The 25,102-nt window shown below is 41.0% G+C and overlaps 1 protein-coding gene across 1 annotated transcript; it reads left to right on the top strand.

Moving 5' to 3' along the window:
• The first annotated feature begins 1,142 nt into the window (after positions 1-1,142).
• Positions 1,143-25,102, top strand: cpne7 (copine VII). Its single transcript, XM_030090963.1, has 15 exons — positions 1,143-1,460; positions 5,642-5,824; positions 6,060-6,134; positions 9,168-9,242; positions 13,534-13,617; positions 13,696-13,785; positions 13,893-13,991; positions 14,173-14,259; positions 14,655-14,714; positions 15,312-15,445; positions 20,192-20,246; positions 22,129-22,180; positions 22,497-22,630; positions 23,568-23,804; positions 24,380-25,102. The coding sequence occupies exons 1-15, from the start codon at positions 1,287-1,289 to the stop codon at positions 24,527-24,529; spliced, it is 1,689 nt and encodes a 562-aa protein (XP_029946823.1). The 5' UTR covers positions 1,143-1,286; the 3' UTR covers positions 24,530-25,102.

The following is a 25,102-nucleotide window of genomic DNA, read 5'->3' as shown; positions in this document are numbered from 1 at the left end:
TTTTGAGTGGGGGATGCTTTTTTAGGGGAGGGGGGACACATGTGGTTTGAGGCGCACAGGTGGCGCGCGCAGACGGAGCACGGGCGCTGTCCCTGGTGCTGAAAGCCAAGCGTTCTGCAGACGCGCTCCGTCTCCACACACTGGGATACTTTGACAGAGAGATGCAAACCGACGCCCCAATGCCACACATTCTTCCCTTTAAAGGCAGCTCCAACAGACGTATGTAGCCGCCTTGCTCAAGGACACTTCAGCAGGGCGGATGCCTGCCTCTCAAGAGCTTGAACAAGTATTTTCCTGGTTTCCAATATTGTTTGAGCAATAAAGGCATACAGAAAGATCTGGTTTGGCTACTTTTGCCTGCTTATCTATTCATGAAGTCAAGGAAAAATGTGTTTCATTGGAGTGAATTTATTTGCTCTGGAAACAGGACTGATGTGACGGTTTGGCATCAAACAGATGAATGACTACATCAAATCATCATAACGTGACATTATGATTTTTTTATGTGCAGCACAGTAATTGAAATCAATATCCTTCCATGGTGATTTGGTGTTGTGTGGGCAAGAATGAATCTCAGAAAGATATTTTTTCTCCGCCTTTGCTTGTGTATTAAAACAAACCAAAAAAATTATGAAATATGTTGGTTATATTACGTTTCCCACAAGAAAAAAAAAGCAATAACAAAGCTATACATTGAAAAGTTCATAATTTGACATATTTTGAAATTGAAATCCAAGTAACTTCTGTTTGCTTAGCCATCAGTACATTATTATAAAAGCATTTTGTCATTAAAACTTGTAACTCATGTTATTTAACAGTGAAAACGTGATCACACTGGTTGTAGAACTACAGTATGTACAGAAAGGGGATCTCAAATATGTCATATTATTTGTATAGTATTATGTGCAGCACAGTTATTCATAATGAGTCTCAGATTTTGTTGTAATCATGGAAAAAGGATCCCTCAGTTTGATAAATGACTCATTTGCAGGAATCTGATCTACCCTCCTGAAAGTTGAAGCCAGCACCTTCATGTCCTGTCTCTCATCACTGCCGAGGTGAGACGATGTTTCTTACAGGAAAACTTGTTTGATCCTCGCAGGAAAATCAACAACCATCTTTGTTTTTGTGACATCTGCGTCAAGTCAAAAGGGCCTGTCTCCTGTGAGCGCGCCACGTCTTCACTGAGATCCCCCGACCACATATTTCCATCGTTTGGAGCTTTTACCCACTGGATCGCATCGTACCGCTCGGTTGGTCGGCAGCTCCTCTTGCCCTGCGCCAGTATGAATGATGTTCTGGAGGCCACCTCCCCTGCGACCAGCCTCAGTGGTCCCGCGACTTGTGTCTCCAAAGTGGAGCTGCGTGTGTCTTGTAAAGCTCTGTTGGACCGAGACACTCTGAATAAGTCAGACCCCTGTGTCATGCTCATGGTGCAGACTAATGGACAGTGGACAGAGGTGAGCATCCCTTTATTTCTCTTTTAATCTAATAAATATACAGTTGAGCTTGAAGTGAAGGCTGCTATCTTCTAAGAGCAAGTCTAAAATTCAATTCAATCATTGTGACTGTGATATGTGGAGTTTTCTAGATTTGGGAGATATTTCAGTCTCAATCCAGTTTTCACAAAAATGATGTAATCATACATAATCAACAAGGAACATAAGTGTGTTAATGGTTTGAAGATCTTGCAGCTGTTTTACTGCAACATCAATCTGTGAAATATTTTTAGTCAACAGTGTCTCTTTCCACAATTCAGTTAATCACAGACAGATTATGTCGCCGGCCCTGTGGGGCTCACAATGTCTATCTTTCACTTCTCTACATGGACAAACAGTCGATGGGTATTATGCAGCACGATGAGTAGCGCTCCAGCTGAAAATGTTTACTTTCTTGGATTGGTCCCAAGCTGATTTGGATGTGTGCAGCAGGTCCCTCATTTGCCTGTTAATTAAGTCATTAGGTTCATGAGGGAGCGCCAAAAACGCAGGTCTCCATGAAGTGGAGGACGTGTTAAAGTACGGCGGAGGAAATCTAATTACATAGGCTTTTCCCCCCGCAAGTCTCCATCGAACAAAACGCTCTATTTTCAGAAAAAAAATGAGAGATAATAATTAAGTCTGACTGCCAGATTTCTGCCACATGGGAGCCATTTGTTGAAGACGCTTGCTGTAATGTTTGAGCGATATGAATGGGGAACTATGAGCTCCTATTTTTAGGCAGGGACGATGAAAACACTCGGCTGGCAGTGTTATGGAGTTTTCCTGGTTTCAATTGGATAGAGGTTTGTTACTTCAGACGACTGACCTGGGATCAGTGTAGCATGAAAGCAGGAGCTATTTTTAGCTGCTCTATTTTAGGCAATTCCATATGACACGAATAAGGTCATATGATGACGTCTATCTATCTATCTATCTATCTATCTATCTATCTATCTATCTATCTATCTATCTGTCTGTCTGTCTGTCTGTCTGTCTGTCTGTCTGTCTGTCTGTCTGTCTGTCCCTCCCTCACTCCATCCATTCATTCTTCCGTCCACCCTTGTCTTGACAGTCATGACAGTGTGCAGGGATTGTCCAATACGCTGCTGTCAGATCCCTCAGTACTGGGAGGCACCGTTGCTTGTGCAAGTTGTTTACTTACGTCAACAGCTGAGTAAAAAACAGAGCCCACTCACATCACCGCCATGTCACCCGCCGCCTTTTTTTTTTTTTCTGAGCACACTAAAGACGGTCTGAGTGAACTTCCGAGTGCTAATAGAGCTGAACAGTACTCGTCGTCTTCTTCTTCTTGTTTCGCCTTATTCCAACACCTCAGTTCAAAGGCAGACTGGAGACGACACGACACCGTCAACTGGCACGACTTGTCCTCGTTTTTTGTGACCTGGACTTCCTGTCCTTTCAGTCACTTCAACTCCATTCCAGATTGTCTGTTTGTTAACCAGTCTCATTCATGTAGATCATACTGAGTCTACCTGAGAGGATCGGCATAACCTTGAATCCTCATCTCTTTATAGTTCTGGCCCATTACCAACAACCAACAGACGTCACAGACGTCGACACAACCTATCCTACATAGCTCTGATTAGCTTTCATCAACAAATGGACGCATCAGACTCAAACCAAATCTGTCCATCCAGATGGTACAAAGAGAGACGGGAGGAGGCAGGAAGAGGCAATAAAGAGGATCTGGGGTAAATGGAACCGAAGAGGCCAAATCTTAGCCACTTGTTTTCCCTTCATAATGTACACACCTGCATGTCTGCTGCAGACCAACAGCAGCTGTTTGTATTGTCATTCTCACTGCCGACCAGTCATTTACTCTCAAAGCTGTGGCAAAGACCGAAGTGTTCAAAGCTTCAGAGATTCATCTCTGAATGCAAGCAAATGAAATATGACAGCTTGAACGCTTATACTGATTGATGAAGTGATTTATTCTTCGCAAACAAACGTAATGAATAAAGAACATGAACAATAATACAGAGCAAAAATAATAATAAAAATAAATGTAATGCCTCTGATAAAAACATTTTCCTTATTTAAAAAAAAAAAAATCTTTGTGCACAATATCAATGTCGGTGCTTCAAAGTTAAAGGTTGGACAAGAAAAATCTTCCACAATGTAAAACTCTTAGAATATATTACAGTAACCCCACATATTACCTTTTTAGCCCGATTTCTTGTCGAGAAATACAGACTATATGGAAGCAAAGATGTTAGGAGAAATAGAAAAGTGTGTCTCCTTTACAGATGACCTCTGGAGCCTCTCAGCTGCAGTCAAGGCCAGTCGGAGGCAGACAGTTCCACTGTTTAGATTCATACTTCAAACATCAAAATAAGCTATTTGAAAATTCTGCGCTGAGGTTTCAGCTGCATATTTTCACTGGTTTTTGCCATTTTCAATGATATAAAGCTGTGTGGACTTCAATATCTTTCTAAATGACGATTTGCCCTTGTGACAAATTGGGCCGTTCATGGAGCTGTCGGAGGACTAAATCCTACATGGCGAGCAGATGGGCCCTCGGAGAGCTCAGCCTCTGCCTGTCAGACAGTCAAAGACCAGCTTCAATGTTGTCTCTGTGCTCAGATTAAATGTCAGAGCCTTCCATTCCTCCATTCGTCTCCTGTATCATCTTCTTGATGGAATATAATAACATTTGCTCATCTATATACTCTGGTGGTTCCGAAAATAAGTATTGAAAGAAATTTCCTGCGAGGTCTATTTCTAGATGTGCGTGTGTGTGTGTGTGTGTGTGTGTGTGTGTGTGTGTGTGTGTGTGTGTGTGTGTGTGTGTGTGTGTGTGTGTGTGTGTAGTTGTCAATTTGCCAAAGAAAGGTTTGATTACTCCATTTGATATGGAAGCTTATTAGGATAAGCAGTAGTTGAGTTTGTATCAATTCTGTTAATTGACTTTTTTCTAATACAGCCGTCGCATTCAACCTAGTTGTCTCAAATCCATTAACAAAAAAAGATGAAATGAAGAGGAGAAACCCAACAATGCCACATGAGAAAACGTTGGCGCCTTTGGAGAGCACACGCTCCCCGTTTAATAAGAGGTGGCAGCATTCTGCGTGGACTGGCTGCTGAGAGGATAATAACGTGGGGAAATTAAAGAACAAGACAGAACAAAAAAAAAAAAGAAAAGAAAATGTGAACTTCCATCATAACTCAGAGTTGAATCACAGAGAGAGAGAGAGAGAGACGATAACTCAGTTATAGTCACACCTCCTGGCAATTTTAGCTTCACTAATTAACTTCAGAAGCATGTTTTTGGACAGTGTGTGGAAACCCGTGCATGCACAGGACGAATGTGAAAACTCCACAAAGAATCAAAATAGGGTTTTTTTTTGTACAGTCAGGTGGGAGTGTTAAACACACAACCACCATGATCTTCTAATTCTTGACACTGGAAAATGAAGAATTTATATCTGTATCTTCTACAGAGACAAATATTGAATTCAGCTCACAGAGAATTAGATACACCGGCTGGACAATTTAAAAGTTTATCTCCACTTTGTGGCCAAAATATCAAAGGGAGTGCTAAATTTGGTCACTTTTGTGTGTCACGCCTGAGCAACTCCATGCCCTGTCAGAAAAATAAATAAAAAATGAATGTGCCCTTAAAAACAAACAAAAGGAATGACTTGGAATGGTGGCATATAAATGCACGGAGAGCAGTGAGAGGAGAGGCGCTAAATGATGGCAAAGAATCTCCCAACAGTCTAATCAAAATGGATCAGGGTGATTTAAGTCAGTCCAAACTTTCAGCATTATCATAAAGGAAACATTTTAAGCATGATCTTAAAAGTAGAAATTATGTTATCTAAAAAATATCATCATTTTGTTAGGAATGACATAATATTACAATTTCAATAATGATAGTTATGGATGTAATTAAAGAGGAAAAACAGTGGATTTTATATTTTTTTCTGATATTTTCATTTAGTTTAATTTTTTATCTTTTAAAAGCTAAAATTACTGGAAGTTAAACCAAAAAAAATGTGTGAAACACTTAGAGATATGTATAATAACTCTAAAACATAGAAACGCTTTACTGTTTGAATGAAACTGGTGATGATTGCATAACCACTTTCACATTGTGTGAAGCGGTGTGTCTCACTCGGTGTTTTTTTCTTTCTCAGCTGGACAGGACAGAGGTCATCAAGAGCAACTTGCATCCAGTCTTTGCCAAAGTCTTCTCGCTGGATTACTACTTTGAGGAGGTTCAGAAGCTGCGGTTCGAGGTCTACGACATCCACGGCACCCACAGCATCGGGACCCGCGACGACGACTTCCTGGGAGGGGTGGAGTGCACCCTCGGCCAGGTCGGCAGACGCTGCTCGTCTCGTTTCATTGATCTGTGACAACGGTGGCGTGCTGAAAAGTCTCAGTATAAAACATCTGAAGCATGTCTCCGATGATGGTCGTAAATATATATGTGCTGCTCAGAGTGTCAGAGGAAGCAGCTGCCGCTGCTGCTGATGATGATTCAGGTCCCTGTGTGATTTTCCTGCTGATGGTGTCTCAAGGCCAGCCGTGTGTTTATCTTCCCCTCTGCAGATTGTGGCACAGAAGAAGATGGTGAAGCCTTTGTTGCTGAAGTATGGAAAATATGCCGGCAAATCCACCATCACAGTAGGTTTTTCAGCATTTCTCTCGCCGCTGTGCTGAAGTGAAGGAATCTGCAGAACATGAAGAAAGTAGATGAGCATGGCGGAATCCTGGATGGCAAATCGATGGGTAGCAGCATCACATTAGGGTTTTTTTTTTCTTTTTTTTTCATTGTTGTTGCCAGTCCCAGAGCATTCCACCCTCAGGCGCCATAATGGGCTTACATTCTCTTAATGTTTTGCTGGATGTATCACAACATTACTTCAGTTTTCCTTTAGCAACTGATGAGGAGAGAATCAGCTTACCTTCAGCAGACCATTAGAATTCATGCTCTGTCATAGGGATAAATGCACACATCCTTTCTGAGCATTTTTCTTCGGGTCGTGCCCATTTTTACAGCCGTCCCTGCCAAGTATGCTAATCCACACACAGGAAAGCGAGAAAATCCACGTGTGGGGAAGAAATGATGCGTGTAGAAAAACCCATGTGTCAAATGTGAAGAAGAAGAAAAAAAAAAAGAGAGATGTTGGTTCATTAACCAACATCTTGCTGTTAACAAGCCAGTGGTGAGAGCATATTAAAAAACACGACAAACCAAATGATGCGGCGCTTCACTTGGGCTTGTGGAATAACTCCCTCTACCTTGAATACACAGCAGAGCGCCCTGTCCTAATGGAGGTCTGAGCTTATTGTTATCTGAAAGTCTGAATAAGAGTAATATCAGTGTGTGTTGTGCAGGACAGATATGACTGTGTTTATGGAAACAGCCCAAGTATTTGGTGTGATTAAGAGAGTCTACCTGAGATCAGCCTTTCAACCTTTCTTTTTTCATTGTCCTCACTGACTGTAAACAAAAAAGGAATTTGGGTGAAATTTGAATCCATGATCTTCAAAACAAAGTCCAACCCAAAATAATGTTTCGACTGCTATCATTTAGTCTCCTTTTTCATACAAGAGAATTTCAGTGTTAGTTAATTCCTGTCCAGATGCACTGATGCAAATCACCACTGACTTGTTAACTGTGCACCAATAATGAACTGAGTTACAGCCCATGCAGCGGTTTGAAGCTGGAATCCTCGACAGTCTGACATCGTGACAATACATTTAATACATTTAAACTGTTCTGAGAGGACTTCGGCCTTATTTTTTTAAAGCTTGGGGCCCAAATATGGCAGTTTGGCTGTCCCTGACACGCTCATGACGCATGCAATATGCTTGATTTTCTTTCAATCAGAAGGTGACAACTTTATTCATCCAGTGTGTGTAGTTCATGCTTGTGGGTGTACCTTTATCCGTCTTCATTGTGTTAAAAGATTACAGCTTGAGTCACCATTATCCAGCAAAACAGCAAAAGAAATACCAGCAGCTGATTGATGCAGTGCAGGGACAATGGCTCATCTGAACCACTAACATACTGCTTTCATTAAGAATCTTTACCAGCCCTCGATAGCGGTACTAGCTTTTCAGGAGGTTTCTCAAGAAGGCTAGTTTTCCGTCTCTTACTTTGTTAACGTAAACAGGAGGTATATTGGAAATATTTATTTACTGTGTGTATTTTTTGACTATAGCGCACTGGAAAAAAAAAATCTGATTCTGTATCCGTCAGATAGCAAATAATGAAAGATATATTAAAATCCATGGAGGGCAGTTATCTCATCAGTGATTGTCAATCACATTACAGTTACAGAGTAAGTTTGCTCCAAGTAGGAGAGCACACTTTGAATGAAGCTGCTGAATTTTGACACCGATCCTCTGTGAAAGGCATCACAGCCGCTGCGCTTACTGACCACGATGAGCATCAAAAGCTAATAACTGTTTTGTTGCTCTTGCACCACCTGCATGCACCTGTCTCTTTCAGCTGATGCCGTATTTCTGTGTTTTGTTTTGTGTGGCGTTCCTCACAGTGAAAAGTGTATCCCTAACAATGTGACGCCTAATTTCAGCCCCCTTTATAAACACAGGCTGAACCTTATTTAACCTGGATCAGACAATCCTCTAAATATCCCTAAAATAGCCCAATGTTTCTCCATCCATCAACTGCAGCGCTAAACACACTCACTCACACACCTTCTTGGGGGCTTTCTGAACATTTAGATTTCCTACTTTGCCAGTTGTCACTGTCGGGGTTTGTTGAGCCTTGGCCAGGATTCCTCTGTTGCCTTGGTTCTTCAACTTTGATGTGAGGTTTTATGCAGAGGAGATGAGAAAACACGTCTGTGCTGTGTGAGTGGGCCAGACTTCACAGAGGGAGCAGCAGAAGGTGCCTGAACTTATTCTTTTTTTTTTTTTTTTAAAGCAGCACTTTAAAAACAACAACTCCAATCATTCAGAGAATCAGCTGTTTCCAACTTCCCTGTTTCATTTCCGCCCATTTTTTGGGACTGAGGACCTTTTTTTTTCCAAGTTTAAGTTTAAAAGATTATCTATGCCATTAGCAATGCCATGCAATATAAAATGTTACTTATTTCAAGAATTTTGCAAACAAATGAATTACATATTTGGATTTCAATTGAGATATAAAACCTTTAGATTCCAGGTAATATACACATATGTTTATACTTTTATTGTTAAATGAAGACTAAGCCAGCAGGGGAGCATCTCTGACCCTAATCATTTCTGAAAGTAAGAAAAAATATCTCAGTTTACTAAAGTATCATGATGCTAAAATGGTTTTATGTGAAGTGACACTCCCAGTAGTTGTCAGCTCTCAGTGCTGTAACTTTCAAAAGAGGTGCATAAATTGTTTATTTTTTATCTATTTATGCAAATTGCAAAGGAAATGAGCAGGAAAGAAATCAGGGTTTTCTGTGACCACCCTTTCCTCGTTCTCTTTAATGCAAAAAGGCTGATATGTAACACTGGCTGTGTGGCTGGAGTTGTTTTCCTAAGCAGTCGACCTTCCTAAAGGCTTTATCTGATGGATGAGTAGAGTAATATTTCACCCGACTCGAACCCTTGCAGAGTGCTGTATCTAATGACGAGGTCAAGGTTTTGGAAAAAAAGAAATGGAGATCCTTAAAAGCAAAATATTACCCACAAATCTCATTTCTTTTTCAGGTGCACGCTGAGGAAATTTCTGGCAACAACGGATATGTGGAGCTCTCCTTTCGTGCAAAGAAGCTTGATGATAAAGTGAGTTACCGTGCACGCTTTGACGGAGTTTAGCAGGGCTGAAAATATCTGATGGGAATAATATGATGTCTCCAGTGCAATGATACAGAAAGCAGAAACAATGCTTCAGCGACCCTAAATAAAACACAAAAGATAGATTTTTTCTTTTACTATGATTTATTTGGTATCGATGTATTACTGCAGATGTGCAGTATTATGTAGAGTGAGACAATAAGGACAGCAAAACCATCACTGTAATGTTGGGAGAAAAGACCATCTGGGACAATCTGAATTCCATTTCAATCCAGACTGTTTGAAGTCTGGTGAACTGCAGGGTGAGACTTGTTGAATTCTGCTGCTTTCACTTTAAGGTTGGATCTCTCTGACCTGAGCTGCTCCTGATCTCACACTGTCACATTTTGCTGAAGGCGGGCTTCAATCAAAAAGACAGCGGGAGCTCACATCCAGTCACCAGTCTGATGATCTGGAGTTACACAGGAGCGAGTCAAAAGATTCCCGACTCATGGGTCAGCTTGTTTACTCCAGGCTACGCTGAGATTGTTCCTTTTGTTTGTTTCTTTTTTTTTTCTTCTCTCTTTTCTGGACATACATTTATCTCTGAAATCGAAGCAGCGTGTGATAGTTGAATATGAAGTCAATGTCAACGTTCTTGAGAATCTGCTCGCCGCCTTTGTTTAAACTGAAATGATCGCCATTGAGATTTTCTCCACATCCATATGAAACAGTTTCTTTTGCAGCACTGAGAGCAAATGGAGTACTTGAGTTTCTGCTCTTAACAAACACTGCATATTTATGTGAAATAGAGCACTCGTTCCATGAAAACGGTGTTGTGAAAGCCTCGCGCTTCAAAACAATGACGCAGACTTTTCTCCCATGTGTGGACAGTTTTGACTCTTTATGCTCTGCTGCTTTTTCCATCACTGAAAACACAACCTGGTCTGAATAAACCAGGAAAACTAATTGTATGGTTGAAATTTTTTTTTATTTTTTTTTAACTGAAGTCTGGTTCATTTTTTTTTCACCATCTGTGCAAACAAGTCAACAACAAACATGGTGTGAGCGGTGTTTGCTGTCACTAATAGAGAGTCAGAATTAACATTTTCTCAGCTGCTTCTGCTCTTGGCAGTGATTTACTGAAGAAGCTGCAATTATTTAAATGTGACACTGCAACTTGACTTTTCATTAGACGTGAGTGCGGAGGGGAAGGTAGACAACAAAGAAAGAGGAACTCATATGAAAGGCAGTTTTACAATTGCATTGTTTTATGAATATCATCGTCGCTACCAGACGGCCAACTTGTAACTGATTACTCGACAATTTATGAGAACTGATGAGCTATGGCTCTAAATAAAGCTTGTTGAATCAACATATTTGCATTTAATGCATTCCTCCTCAAAATGCATCTACTTTTACAAAATCTAAAAAAAATAGCTGCACATTGTATTGGCTTCAAATGTTGTTTATTGACCTTATTACTTGCGTCACCATTTTTAGAAGGCAGGTGGGGGCCACATGTGGCCTGCTGGGAGGTCACTGTGCAGCACGTTTAAGACGTTTCCCTCCTCAAGCACAGCGCATTGTAACGGTCAGTTTGTGTTCAGGGTTCCTGCAAAGGCCCGTTGATGTCATATTCATTAGATTCAGGTATGGTGGAGCAGAGAAACGACAAAAAGATGAAGGGCAGCGGCTCCGCTGGGGCCAGGATGCTGGATTATTGCGCTTTAGGAGCGTTGAATTCAGAGGTTTTGTGCGATTGAATAATATGCAAACACAGAGTTGAATTAACTGCGCATGAAGATATTGGATAGTCTACTGGAAAACGTAACAAACATAATCAAACAGTAAACAATCAGTAAAATACATCTGGACTTGAAGATATTTCTCTGATGTTGACTCTGTAAAAATAAGTACAGCAGTGAATCATTTCTACTTGTGTTACTTAATATTTTCATGTGTAATTCACCAAGTAGTGAGTCAGTAATGAGTGGCATATTTATGTATCAAGTACACATGCATTATGTATTGCTGTACTATTTTATATGACGCAGGAAACGTGGAAAGACTCACTTATAGATTAAAGTCGTTTGCACTCATAAAAGAAGGATTTGTTGGCAATGTGTTTGGATTTGAAGTCTATGGATTTTTTCCATTTTGCATAAAATGTAAAATACACTCACAGCAGGAAAAACCAGATTTTTTAAATTAATTATTATTTTTTCCACAAGAAGGATTCTGCCTTAGCCAAATCTGACCAAATGGGTGCAAGCATGTTGCTTGGTAACTGTGTCTTGAATCTTCATGTTTTGCACATGAGTTTGCCGAGTAACTGTCTCGGAAAAAAAAAAGAAAAATTCCTGGTCAGCCAGTCGCATCAGAAAAATCAAGAAACTCGCTGCTAAATGTATCAGGTGGTAACGTATCCAAATGAGACTTACAAAAAAAAAAAACATGTAAATAAAAAAACTAACTGAATTTGATCAAAAATAAACTATTTTCTGGGGCTTAATGGTTCATTTCTTAAGAGTTTCGTCATTGATCATTTTTTTTCTTTAAAAGTTTAGTCTCTACCAGGAACCCCAATGCCTCTTAACCTGCTGTTTGGACACAAACACATAAATACTGACCCTAAATTCACAACAATACGGCCCTTAAGGCTTATTTATTAGTTTCTCAAACTGGTTTTCAAAACTTGTGTCTTTTTCAGGGATCAGGTGTTTCCCTGTTGTCGTCTATTATATTAGGAACAATGCAGATTAGCCGTGACAGACCAGTCGCACGTGGCACTTTATCTCATGAGGACGCTAGATGATGAGTGAAACAGACAGCTGTTTCTTATTTCCTGTGAACCGTATCATCGCCGCAGCCCGTTGTAAACACCGGCAGGTCATCGGAAAGTTGTCGGTGGACGACGGGCTTCATTACGCATGTGATCAGCTGTGGAAAGCGATCATGATTAACATTACCTTCATTGTCAGGCCGAGAGTGAATTTTGACATGTGTGTCTCATCAATCCAGGACACTGATGCCAGTGGCTACTGGTTACCATGGCAACAAAGAGAGGATGCTACAGCTCTTTTTTTTTTTTTTTTTTTTGCTCCTGTCCCTCAGGAGATGTATCTGGTTAATGTGGCGGGAAATGCATCCTTAGCTGTCTCATTCGGTGTACACAGAACTCCCCCCCTCCACCCAGTCACGTACACACACACACACACACACACACACACACACACACACACACACACACACACACACACACACACACACAAAAAAGCACACAGATGTACCGACGGTAATTATTTGTTCGCCTGCCTGAAGAATCAATTGACCCAAATAATCAGTGTAGCCTCGGCTCTGTATTCGAGACTCAAGGATGATTTACAGTCACCACAAATTTTCATGACGGATGCAAAAACGTTGCTCCTGTAAAGAGCGATGCTTTAAACACCGAGGGTAGAGATGGACGTATAAATACTGGTAATTTATATTTATGATGGTAATATCTGCTCACTGCTGGCCCTGTTCCAGATGCATTTGCATTTTGGAAAGTCAGAGAGCAATAAAGTGATTAAAGTCTCTGTTGGGAAGATTCAAATATTGGCTGAAGAAAGCAATGAAGTTATTTGAGAATACCGGAGAAAGCTGCATCAGTAGAAAAATTGCACATCGGGAAGGTTATTTACTCAAGAAAAAAGGTCACTGATTGAAAAAAAAAAAAAAACATAATCATTCGGGATGGATATGAGTCTTATAAAATATGATCAAATTCTGAACTGATGGTTTCTCCGCCAAAAAATGCAGCCGTGCTGTGCTGTAAATGTGGTGCCTGTGTCTGCCTGACCTTTAATCACGGAGAAAATTACCTCTCCTGCAATCAACAGTGTTAACGCAGCGTCAACATCCATTTGGACGGATTTTAGCTTTCGCTCACATGACTCATGTGGACCAGGCTGAGATAAATGTTAAATTTACCCAAACACGGCGTTTTCATGGTAAATATTGACAAACAGAAATCTCTATAGCTTCAAGCAATATTATATACATCAAAATAAATCAGAATTAAATGCATTACCATGTGCCATTGGTTGATATTGTAGCTTTATTTTCAATTAAATTTCCTGCCGAGACAAAGAAAATAACAAGACAGTGAAATATCAAATGAACATTTTAATACACTGAATTGCAATATGATAATTAATAGAATATATAACAGTATTTAAGCTTCCTAATCTTCAGTGAACTCATTGTTTCTGAGGTGTCAGGGTTAATATTTAATATCATTTTGTGTCTGCAGGATCTTTTTAGCAAGTCAGACCCGTTTCTGGAAATATACCGAATAAATGACGACGAGACCGAGCAGCTTGTGCACAGAACTGAGGTACCTCTCGCCACATTCACTCAACAATCACTCTGTTATTTGAAAAGAAGCCAATAATGTGTTCCTACACCTTAACAGGTTATTAAAAACAACCTGAATCCAGTATGGGAACCTTTCAAAGTGTCACTTATATCGCTGTGCAGCTGTGATGAGGACCGAAAGATCAAGGTAATGCAATGTGTTGTATGTGAGTAATCTTCCTTTGATTTATGTTCCAAGTGCTGAAACATCTTAATTTCCAGTAAAGATGACGGTGTTGTCTCTGTCTGCCACAGTGCCTCGTGTGGGATTACGACTCCAGGGGGAAGCACGACTTCATCGGCGAGTTCTACGCCACGTTCAGGGAAATGCAGGAAATTTCCAGTGGAAATAAGGTCAGTGAGGGGAGAGGCGGAGCAGAGACAGCCGTGCACGTTTCATCTGTTTCCACTGTGCCTCCTTGTAAATACTCTGCTGGAATCCATTACAGATGAGACACGTTTGGAGGCATTTTCATTTTATCCAAAACGCTCTAAGCTGCTGCTTCTCTTCTGTCTTCAACTTGTTTTGTTCAAGGTGTCGTGGGATTGTGTGAATCCCAAGTACAAACTAAAGAAGAGAAACTATAAAAATTCAGGAGTTGTCAGCCTCACTGACCTTAAGGTAGGAATGTTTCTGCAAAAACAAATGTTTTCCCTTTCAAAGTGACGGCATTGTAATTCTGAAAAAAGTCTTATTGAAATATAAAATGACAGAATTAGTGTCAGGAAGTTGTGTTGTCAACATTAAGTTAACTTTTATAATGAATGCCTGTCCACCTGGGTGTGCTTTACAAAGAAATGATCATAGTATATTTCTTTTATGATCCATCAAAACAAAAAACTCATTAATATTTACACTAAGGACATTTTCAGCCTCCAGCATATTTATACACTTTACAGTGAGCAGATTTCTTTGGTCGATTCTCTTTTAATGACCAGATGCTTCTGAGATTATAGCAGCTTAAAATCACTTCTGAGGTTTAGCTTAAAAGAGTTTTTTTTTTCTTGTTCTTGCAGCTCCACAGAGTGTATTCCTTTTTAGATTATATCATGGGAGGATGTCAGATTCACTTCACGGTGAGTACAGCAGTCTGTTTGGTGATGCTTTGCTGTTGGTGAGCTCTCGCTCACCTGTTCATCCCATAATATAGCATGAGTATGTTTCAATCAACGCATCAGTCACATTTACAATATGGAGTCTGCCGGGTTATTTACTTTTCTGGTAAACATTTTCTGCATTGTGCGATCCTGCACCACAACAGGGTGATTAAAAATCCTCCAATTTCATAACTTGATCATTTTGTGTGTGTTAGCTATCCTGTCGTGGGTAGCTTCGTGGAATAAATCCAAACCGTAAACTCTTGCCCTTTGGTCCGCCTTCTGCAGTGCTCATCCTCACTCGCTGGCCGGATTACCAAAGCAATGAATATTAATCACGGGGGCTGCTGGTTAGTTGCGGGTCCTCCTCGTTGAAATAACTAGCTGCTTAGATCTTACTGTGCATGGGAGCTGTAGCTGCTGCAGCCGATGTGGGTGTAAAGACAAGTCTTAACTCCTGTTGTATAATTCATGGGGCTGTTATGGATCGTTCAGGCTCCTTCTCTCACAGTGGCTTGCAGCAATAAGAAAGAACAATATGTAGATCTCTGGCTCATGTCGCACACTTTCCACCAGGTCGCCATTGACTTCACAGCCTCCAACGGAGACCCCCGGAACAGCTGCTCACTGCACTACATCAACCCCTACCAGCCCAACGAGTACCTGAAGGCCCTGATCGCGGTCGGCGAGATCTGTCAAGACTACGACAGGTGTGTTGATCGGTTCTGTTTTACAAAAGGCTCTTTGCGAGCGTTGTCAGTCTCCTGTTGAGAAGCCGGCAAGCACGGCGCCATTTCCAAGCCTTTTCAGTGGAATCACACCGAAGCGCAGTGAAACGGGCCACTCCATCTGGCCCTCGGCTAAATGAAGATATGATGGAAGCTGTTTATTTTCTCTCCATCAAACATCATGTTTAGATTATTCAGTAAACTTCAATCTGTGTTCAACTTTATATTTGTTAATGGCTGAGAAAAGTGTTTGTCCCTTGAAAAATTAGAGCAAGCAAATCTGGCCTCCGCTGGTATTATTAATGCATGAGACTCATCTGGGACTGAAGACGGCTGCAGTCAAGGACACTGACACAATAAAAAAAAAAAAACCTCTCCTTTAATTGTGGTTTTCACCCAAATATCCATCAATAGTCCATCTTATCTGTCAGTTGGACGGTATTTTGACCTTGCTCATCTTGAGGGCATTTCAGTTTGGAGTGTGTGTACGCTGCTGACAGCCTTCTCATGGGGATTTTTATACGATTTATAAAATATATGTTTAACTAATTCACATCTCAAACATCTGTCAGTGCTCAACTCAACGTGTATCTTCTATAACTGGGTGTTGAATTGCAGCTTGTGCTGTCGACTTTAATCAGGATTTTGACCCCAGATCTCAGATACTCAGGTTCAAGACTCAGTCCGATGAGCCACATGGTCAATAGTGCACCAAGGCAAACGCCACCAACCTTTCAGAATTCGTTTTTTATTGAGGAACCAAATACAGTTTTAATCAGAACTAAGCGAAATCACAGTAAAATGATAATAACCTACAAATAACTATGTTTCCTTTTCTTTCTTTTATGTAAGAAAAAAGAAATCTTCGCTTCCATTAAGCATCATTTCTCACCACCGGAATTTGTCAAAGAAACAAATTTTACATTACCTTCTAATGTGATCAGTGATATGTCTAAAAGCCGTAGCTATTGTCACTATATGTCGTGAATTTTTAAATTTTATTGCATCTAAAACACAACTGATGACAATAATTCTGCAGAGATCTAAAACACTTTGTGCCTCGTTGTCGCTCTGTAGACTAATGTTAGCAGAAGCCTGTTGGTTCTCAGGGATTAAAATGTCCGTGGCTCAAAGCTGTTTGTTAGTATATCCATATGGGAACAGCATCAGTAAATATTATTGCTTTCTTTGTGTTTTTTTGCACTTTGTGGTGGATATTTGTCACTTTTTTTGTCTGAAAGTTTGCACGCTTTCTCTGTCTATGCATTGGCCTTCGACTCAGTGTTAGTTACCTCTATATGTGGATTTGATTGTGTGTGATTTTTCATTTTATCTTATTTCAAACATAATAAATGAAAACAAAATAATGAATGAAATGTGGAACCAGAGATCACAGATCAGGATGGAGTCGGAGTATCGGGGTGTTTGGCCATAAAGTCAGCTGCCCTTCGTCGTGTGTTTCTGTTGGCATTAGCGCCATCGTGTCTCTTCTCTCACTGTGAGTGTTTTCTGCCGTGGATAACTTCACGATGCAGCTTCCCCACAGCGTCTGCTGTTGAGACGGGTCCTCCTTCCTCGCTCTGCAATAGACTTATTACCCAGACGAACGCGTGCAGAGGCAGGGGCTGACACTGGGATCGCAGGCACGCCACAGAGAAGAGGGACGCATGGAGAAATAACAGCGTGGTGTAGAATCAGAGAAGGTGCTGCATGATAGATATTTCCATCTAAAGACTCCTGCTATTGTCAATTTCAACACACAGCTGATATAATAATGAGGTTTTGATTTCTAAAAACCCTCTTTCTTTCCTTTCTGTTGTAAAACTGACAACAAGTGTGTAGACCTGCAGGTATGTGACGATGAATGGAAATCACATTTCTAATATGATCTGCTCCAGAGGAATACTCTCATCTGTCGCATCTAAGTCAGATGAGGATTAACACTCTGACAGCTGATTTATGCAGATCCTCCTATTTAATATCAGGGGAGCACTGTCTGGCTAATTATAGCATTCAAGAGATCGTACTGGAGAGGCTGAAAAACCGCCTGCAAAATAGCTGCTCGTCCTCGTAGCAGAATCTTCATCGCGTTTGCAGTAAATGCACGTCAGCCCCGTACATGCAAACATGCCTCCGGGAGGACAGTGACCACATGTGTAGGCAGGCCCCTCCTCTTACTCTGGAACCGTTATTGAGGAGTAAAACGTGGGCAAGCAAACCTTTTAGCCTTTAGTGGATATAGGTGATGTGGGATTTTAGAGTCCTTGCAGAGGAGTGCATTATGGAGCCTTTGTCTGTGTGGGTAGCGGCTCGTTTACCTTGCTGAGAGGGCTATTACACCGGGCACATCTCCCCGTGGCTCTTCACATGTGCTGACAGAGTGAGAAAGCATGGGCCACTGTCATCTTCACAGGAAAAATTCACATGATGAAAATTACTTGTCAGGCGTCTCCTCGGCTCTGCCGCCGGGGCCGGTGCCGTGCCGTATCGCAGATTGATTGAGCCCGATAATCTTTTAAGACATTTTTTAAAGGGTGCCATATAAAAAGCTCCAAGGACGAATTTTATGAAAGGACTTCAGAAGTTTGTGGTCACGATGAGCTGTTAAAAAAAAAAAAAAAAAAAAAAAAAAATCACCTTGTTAGCAATGACTAGAATAATTTGACTGAAGTTGACTAGTTATCAGTAACTCCCTCACCAACTGATATGCTCAAATTAAAAATTTATTCTGTAACAGCAGAGTCGGTGAAACCAACATAATAGCAAAAATCCTGGTTTGTTTTTGCCCGTTGTTTAGTATTGATAAAACTTGGCTCAGCGTGTTTCAAAGGTCATAATAGTGGGAGTGAAACCTGCATTAAATGGACGGGCCTTATTTTCTAGAAAATGAATAAAACTGCAGTTACGAAACATGTCATTGTTGAAAGTGTATTGAGATTTTTTTTTTTTTTTTATTATGCTGTTGTACCAGTTCCAGGAGCCTTTGGACGGAGAATCCATTCCATTCGGGTGCATCATTGTTACCTGGGAGTATTTATGTCTGGATACAGTACAACACATTAGCAGGAGCATGTGAAGAGCTTTCACTAAAACCAATCAAATTGGTCTCATTGGCTGTCTTTTTTTGTTGTTTGTCTGAGAGGATAATGGAGGTAAGGAAATATGCACTCAAAACACCCCATTTAGCATATTCAGAGAAGCTTTACTGTTTGTTACCAAACTCAAGCTTTTCTGATGCTGTTAGACTTTTCAAATTCTAAGGCTGCAACAGGAGTTGTTATAATAATAATAAAAAAGCATCTCTGTTGTGTGATATATGCTGCTAACAATGCTCCTAATTATTATATAAGAATAATTCCATCAACAGTCATCACTCAAGAGTTGTTGCTCACTGTCTGTGTGTAATAATGGTTTCTTTGCCAGCGTTTGTGAACACCTACTCCCATCATAGTTAATCAGACCTCGTTCATCGCTATGAAAGGCTGCCTCAAAGCCATTTTAACCACTCCAGCGGACAAACAACTCCCTAATCAACACTTGTCAACAGCAGAAATAAGTCAATACTTGACTATAATCTCTGAGATCTGAGCCTCGGAATGAGGCTGTTCTGTGCGATTGCCCGGGGTCTGGAGTTGTTTTGTCATTCGTGAAGGCAGGAAGTACAGTAAATGGTGCTGATAACAGAGGCGGTCGTGATGGGAAGCTGTCTGCAGGCAAACAGTCAGAGTTGTGACTGAAAATAAGGTTTGACAGCTCTGGTGCTAATCCAAAAATGTTTCTAATGTATTAAAGGAGAAACAAAGTGTTATCTGCTCAGACACACATCATAATCTGTCCTCAGATGATACTTTATATCAGGCATTAGTGTGTGTCAATACAATTTGTTCTGCAATGGATCAGCACTGCACTCATCAGTGGTTTGAGTCTTCATAATGCTCCCTCTTCCCACTGGGAAAAATGCATCTGAAGTTTCAAGTTGAGAAATGAACTCGTTTGTGGAAAAAATGAAATTAACAATAAAATAATCTTATTTTTGCACTGATAGGCATAAATTACAACACTCCTTCTAGAACATGCAAACTCCACACAGAAAGACCATGCAGAGCACACCTATCATGATTACTAGTTACGGAGAGCGTACCTCTTCATATTCACTCTGTCCTCCTTTTGGTTGATGTATTTCACAGCAGGCTTGTTTCTTTTTCTTGACTAACAGCAGCAATAAAGCAGCACAGCTGGAGGCGACTGTTTCACTTGTTATCATCATGTGAATCACGTAAACTGGGAAATGGGACCTTCCCGAGTGGCACCTTACTTACTTTTCGGCTGCAGGGACATCCCAGCATGCTGCATTAACTCCAGAGGACACAAGAACACGTCTTTCTCTCCATTACAGTCATTCTTAAGCACATCAACAGGGGATAGGTTTCACCCAAAAAATAAAATATTGGAGTCAGTAGTGAGGGATGTCTTGCAAATGAGCTGTTGTTTCACACACAGGATTATTTTGCTATTTACAAAACTGTGCTCTGTGGCCTCTGATTGGAGGATTTGGCTGGAAGAACTCTGGGACCGTTTTCAGATCGTAATTCAAGCTTGTAACATGTTATGACGTACAAACATGTAATGGGAATCCAGCAATATTCTTCTGATTGCTGTCAGGAGCTCCCCTGGATCCCACAGCAGCAACACTAATTCATCACTTTTTAAATTTGCTTGTCGTTTCAGTGATAAACGGTTTTCTGCTTTGGGGTTTGGTGCTAGAATCCCTCCAAACTATGAGGTGAGTACATCAGTTCATTTTTCTTCTGTGTGATTGTTCAATCGAAATCTTCAGTTTTACAATTGCCATCTAGAAACTGACGACTCCTTTGCATGAGTGATACATTGCGCGGTGTTGAAGCCCGGCACTTCCTCTGCTCTGTAATGTTGCATTAAGCAAGTCGATTTCCATGACCTATTTTATGACACAATTTGTCATTCTGTCAAAATTTCACATTTAAAACTAATTACTGCGTGTATTTTTATTCATAAGCCCCTTGTCTCAAAATATCAACGTGTCGGGAGAAAATATCATGTTGCGATGACATAAAAGCCCCAGAGTATTGACGCTCAATTTACATAAGAATTCATGTGTGTGAGAGCATTTGTTCAAGCAAATTGGACTCCGAGAACCAGCGATAGGGCCCCAGGGAGATATCTGACATGTGAAGAGTGTGTGTGCGTGTGCATGAAAGCGTGTACATATCTGACATGCGACCAGAGTGTGTGTGCATGAGCATGCACAGACACATATGGCTGATACACTTTAGATACTAACCTACCAGCGTGGCTGCTGGTTTTCTGAGACAGTAGCAACACAGACTTTGCGGGTGAGGTAAGATGAACAAACTTTCTTCAAACAAGAGAGAAGAGGAAACCAGTCCAGTCTGCCTCGTGTCGTGTTCCATGTTGCTATGCATGATTGGCTGCAGCTCAGACTATGATATGACGAATACGTTTCGATTAGCATTAGTTATATTTTTTTTATATTACAAAACCTGTTGTGAAGACAGATACGAACCAAAGTTCACCTCCATGCAAAATTCCAGTGGTTCCCTTGTTTACTTCTCTACAGCCTCTCGTGTCCATCTGCGTAGTGGTTAAATTCAGACTGTTCATCACATTAAAAACAAGAAATAATTTTAAGAAAAAGTCGCCAGCTGGAGAGGAGTCAGTTGTCACTGATCTGGCTGACAGTTGGTGCTTGAGGAAAAAAAAAAAAAGAAACCTGTTTCTTGTGAGAGGAGGGGGGTGTTTTTGCCAATTAAACAGCTTTGACAATAACTGCATCAATCTCATGTTTGGATGGCAAGAATAGTGCAGATAAAAGCAGAGAGGCTTGCGATCCTCTTGCAGTGACTACATATTAAATATACAGCACATGTTATGCTTGTTACTTTATAACCTGATGAGGAGATGATTCATGATATTAATACAAGCAGCAGCCACACACCAGCGTAAACAAACAACTAAAATAAACAGAAGGGAAGGCTATTTTGGTTGTACATGCTGCTTAAATGATATGAATAAAACTGTAATAGATGATAAGAATAATGACCATAACATTGTAATCTTACATATCCGATATTTTCTCCACTCCTAAATAAAAGAATAATCCTTTTTTCAGAAGGGTAGTGGCCTTTTGGTTACCACAGACATGAATTTATGCAGCCTGTTCTTGCATTGACGTACAGCACTGAAAGTTGGCGCGTGCACTAGAAGTATGCCCAAAGGAAACATGAAGTCCGTGTCTGAAATAAGCATCTGTGCTGTTTGTTTTATAAGATATTATGGTCTCACTAATTAATCCGACTGGTGGATTGTTATCAACTCCCCCTGCGCACGGTCAGCAGGTGTAACTCACAGAGATGCTGCCTCACCTTGAAGAACACGTCACAGCTTCAGTTGCTTGGTTGAATTGTACCTGAACTTCCAGTGGCAAACGCAGACGCAAAAAAGAAAAAATACTTCATTGACGTGAATGGACTAAAATCATCTGAACCATTTTCAACATTCAAATATGAGAACATAATGAAATGCGAGTGGAACATGACTCAGTAAAGAGTCTTTTCAGCAAGGAAGCTTTGAACAAACTGCAATCTTACACTTTTCTTTTATCCCAGGTGTCCCATGACTTTGCTATTAATTTCAACCCAGACGATGACGAATGTGAAGGTAAGAATCGTCACAGACCAGAGCTATGTCTTTATGCTGGTTATATGACAGCTTAGCATTTGAAATTATACAGATACTTCAAAACGTCCAGCACAGAGAAACTCTTGTGCACCGTTTCATGAGAAATATACAATGAACTCCTCATAAATCTCTTCAAACTGAGCGAAACTGAAAACATATCAAAGTCATAAATAATTGTCTCCTGCAGATGACTCACCTGAGTGCACCTTTTACTGTGTAGCTGCTTGTTAGCTGAGGATTCTGAGTATGGGTATTGATGTTTCTTTCAGTTTTACTTGGTGTTGTTTTTGATCAGGCATCCAGGGAGTGGTGGAGGCATACCAGAACTGCCTACCCAAGATTCAGCTGTACGGCCCCACCAACGTCTCTCCCATCATTAACAGGATAGCCAAGCTGGCAGCAGGGGATGGGAACATTAAAGATGCCTCTGTGAGTGCCCCTTTATGATCCTTCTGGAATATATGGATGCGATCCAGATTCTGTTGTTTCACCTCCCGTCGACTTCCGTGAGCGTGTTGCCGGTGCTTCACCTCACTGTTTACAGTAATGATTCCCTGCGGTTGACAGTAAAAAATAACTGATTTAGCCTCAGGACAGTCATTTTTTTCCCCGCTTTCACACTCACACATCCTATTACATCCTGTAGCCAGCAGAGAAGAAGGGGCTGAGTGTATAATGTCTCTGAAGTCTTCATATCACGGATAGAAGTCTTAGTTCTTACTGTCTCACCTTTTTTTTGTTTTTTGTTTTTTTTTTAAAGATTAAATGCAAGACTCTCATCTGTGCATTGTTTTAAATTACTCATTAACTGCATGAACATAGTGATTATGGCAGGGTCATTAAGTAGTGCATTACCTCTAATTACATACAGTACGTTTGTGTCTCAGTTATGAGGTTCCTTCTGGAAATCAGCAATATTATTCCAATAATAACTCTTGTACTTGTGCCAACTGTAATTGTTAAATAAAATAGAGTAAAATGCAAATGAACGCAATACTTTATCTTTTACATAACAAGTAATAATGTGGTAATGTGGTAAGCAACAAAAATTATTTCAACATTGAGAATCTAATTACATTTATTTTAGTACTCTAATCCGCTCCAGCAGTTATTCGCTGCATTGTTTCTATTTTGTTCATTTGTTTGGTTTGCTCATGTTTTCTGTGTAATATTTGACCCCCGTGAACCTCCCCATAATCCTCACTGCTCACTGAAGGATGTAAAATGAGCCAAAACAGCATGAAAATCCTTCCTCAGACGGCAGCACACACCGAGAGGCGTCCTCTCCCATGACCCCACGCGGGAGCCGAGATGGGTTCATGTCAATGCAGATCGATTCACGCTGAAAGCTCTCATCTTCTTGCAGCGATATCACATCTTGCTCATCCTCACGGACGGCGTGGTGACGGACATGGCGGACACGCGTGAAGCCATCGTACGGGCCTCCTATCAGCCTCTCTCCATCATCATTGTTGGCGTCGGCAACGCAGACTTCACAGACATGCAGATTCTGGACGGCGACGACGGGGTCCTGCGCTCACCGAAGGGCGAACCGGTCCTCAGGGACATTGTGCAGTTTGTGCCCTTCAGAGACTTCAAAACGGTCAGTTTTTTATATATATATATATATCTGTCAGTCAGCTCTTGTTGACGTCTAGCTTGGCTTTCAACACTCCTCGATCTGACTGCAGCTCATGCACATTAAATAATATCCATGCAACGCGCCCTTGTTAAAAGAAGAGCTTGCAGAGCCAGGTTTTGCTGGTTTTGCCAGTGCTACAGATGGACATCGTGAACTGGAGGAGATTCAGAGATTTGCTCGCTCAGAAACGGATCGTCCTTGATTCTACATGCAGTCAGGAAGCTTTCAAACGTACAATTATGCCGTCTGTTGTGGATTAAATGTTTCATTTACAGATGCATTTTTTAAAAACCTTTTCCACTGATGTATTTATAATATACAGCAATGTGGATGGAGACACACTGAAATGCACATTCTTCTGGACGAACTGAATTTCCAGATATCAATAATGTCCCCATTCTGCTTTGATTTTCACCGCACGTTCAGAAATATCACGTAATACCAAGGATTTCTGCCGCTGTCTTGTAAAATATGTGAATAACGCGTCATTTCACGGTTGGTTTGATGGCTCCAGCTGCTCTGTGTCTCTGTTGCAGGCTTCACCTGCAGCCCTGGCCAAATGTGTTCTGGCAGAGGTGCCCAAGCAAGTGGTGGAGTACTACAGCCATAAGGCCATCCCGCCCATGTGTCCTATGAGGGACTTATTGACCCCCATCCTCAGCCCGGTCGCCACCCCGACAGAATAATGCCTGCCTTGCTGCTGTGACCGGGCTTTGACCAGCAGCACCAATCTGGAAGACTGGGAGGGAATGAGGACGCATGCCTCACTGCTTTGGGACGAGAACGGACGAGAAAATCCTTCTAAGTGTGTTGTTACTCATTCATTTCATTTTTCACTCAAAGCAAAGTGTTTACACGAGGACGGCACTGCAGAGACTGTGGGTTGTACATTGTTCTGCTCAGTGTGGAATGAGCGCTTTTCCTTGGCCGTGCACACCGACCGTCCAGTTGTTTCAACGCCATTAAGTCTCGGGGGTGATAAGGGTTTTTTTTTTTTTTTCACTCTAATTTTGATGCATGCAGGCCTTTTCCTCTGTGCTGATTCATTGATCAGATGCAGCAAAACTCCAGATTGCTCATAAAATTTAACGAAACAGTTATGTCTTTAATGACTCTTCTCCCGGCGTGCAGACAATTTAAAGGAGGAGCTGCGCGGTACAGTGCAATTAAAATTAAACTGTTCAACATGAACATATACTGACGAAGGCTTGTCCAGATAAATAAATCATGAGAAGTGCGACATTACCTACTCGATCTGG

This window comes from Salarias fasciatus, chromosome 1, assembly GCF_902148845.1.
Source record: "Salarias fasciatus chromosome 1, fSalaFa1.1, whole genome shotgun sequence".
NCBI lineage: Eukaryota > Metazoa > Chordata > Actinopteri > Blenniiformes > Blenniidae > Salarias > Salarias fasciatus.
This window is presented reverse-complemented; position numbering and strand designations above follow the sequence as displayed.

Coding starts and splice junctions, on each gene's coding strand:
- cpne7 (XM_030090963.1), top strand. CDS start 1,287: ATGAATGATGTTCTGGAGGCCACCTCCCCTGCGACCAGCCTCAGTGGT. Junction 1,461..5,641: donor CTAATGGACAGTGGACAGAG/GTGAGCATCCCT, acceptor TTTCTTTCTCAG/CTGGACAGGACAGAGGTCAT. Junction 9,243..13,533: donor CAAAGAAGCTTGATGATAAA/GTGAGTTACCGT, acceptor TTGTGTCTGCAG/GATCTTTTTAGCAAGTCAGA.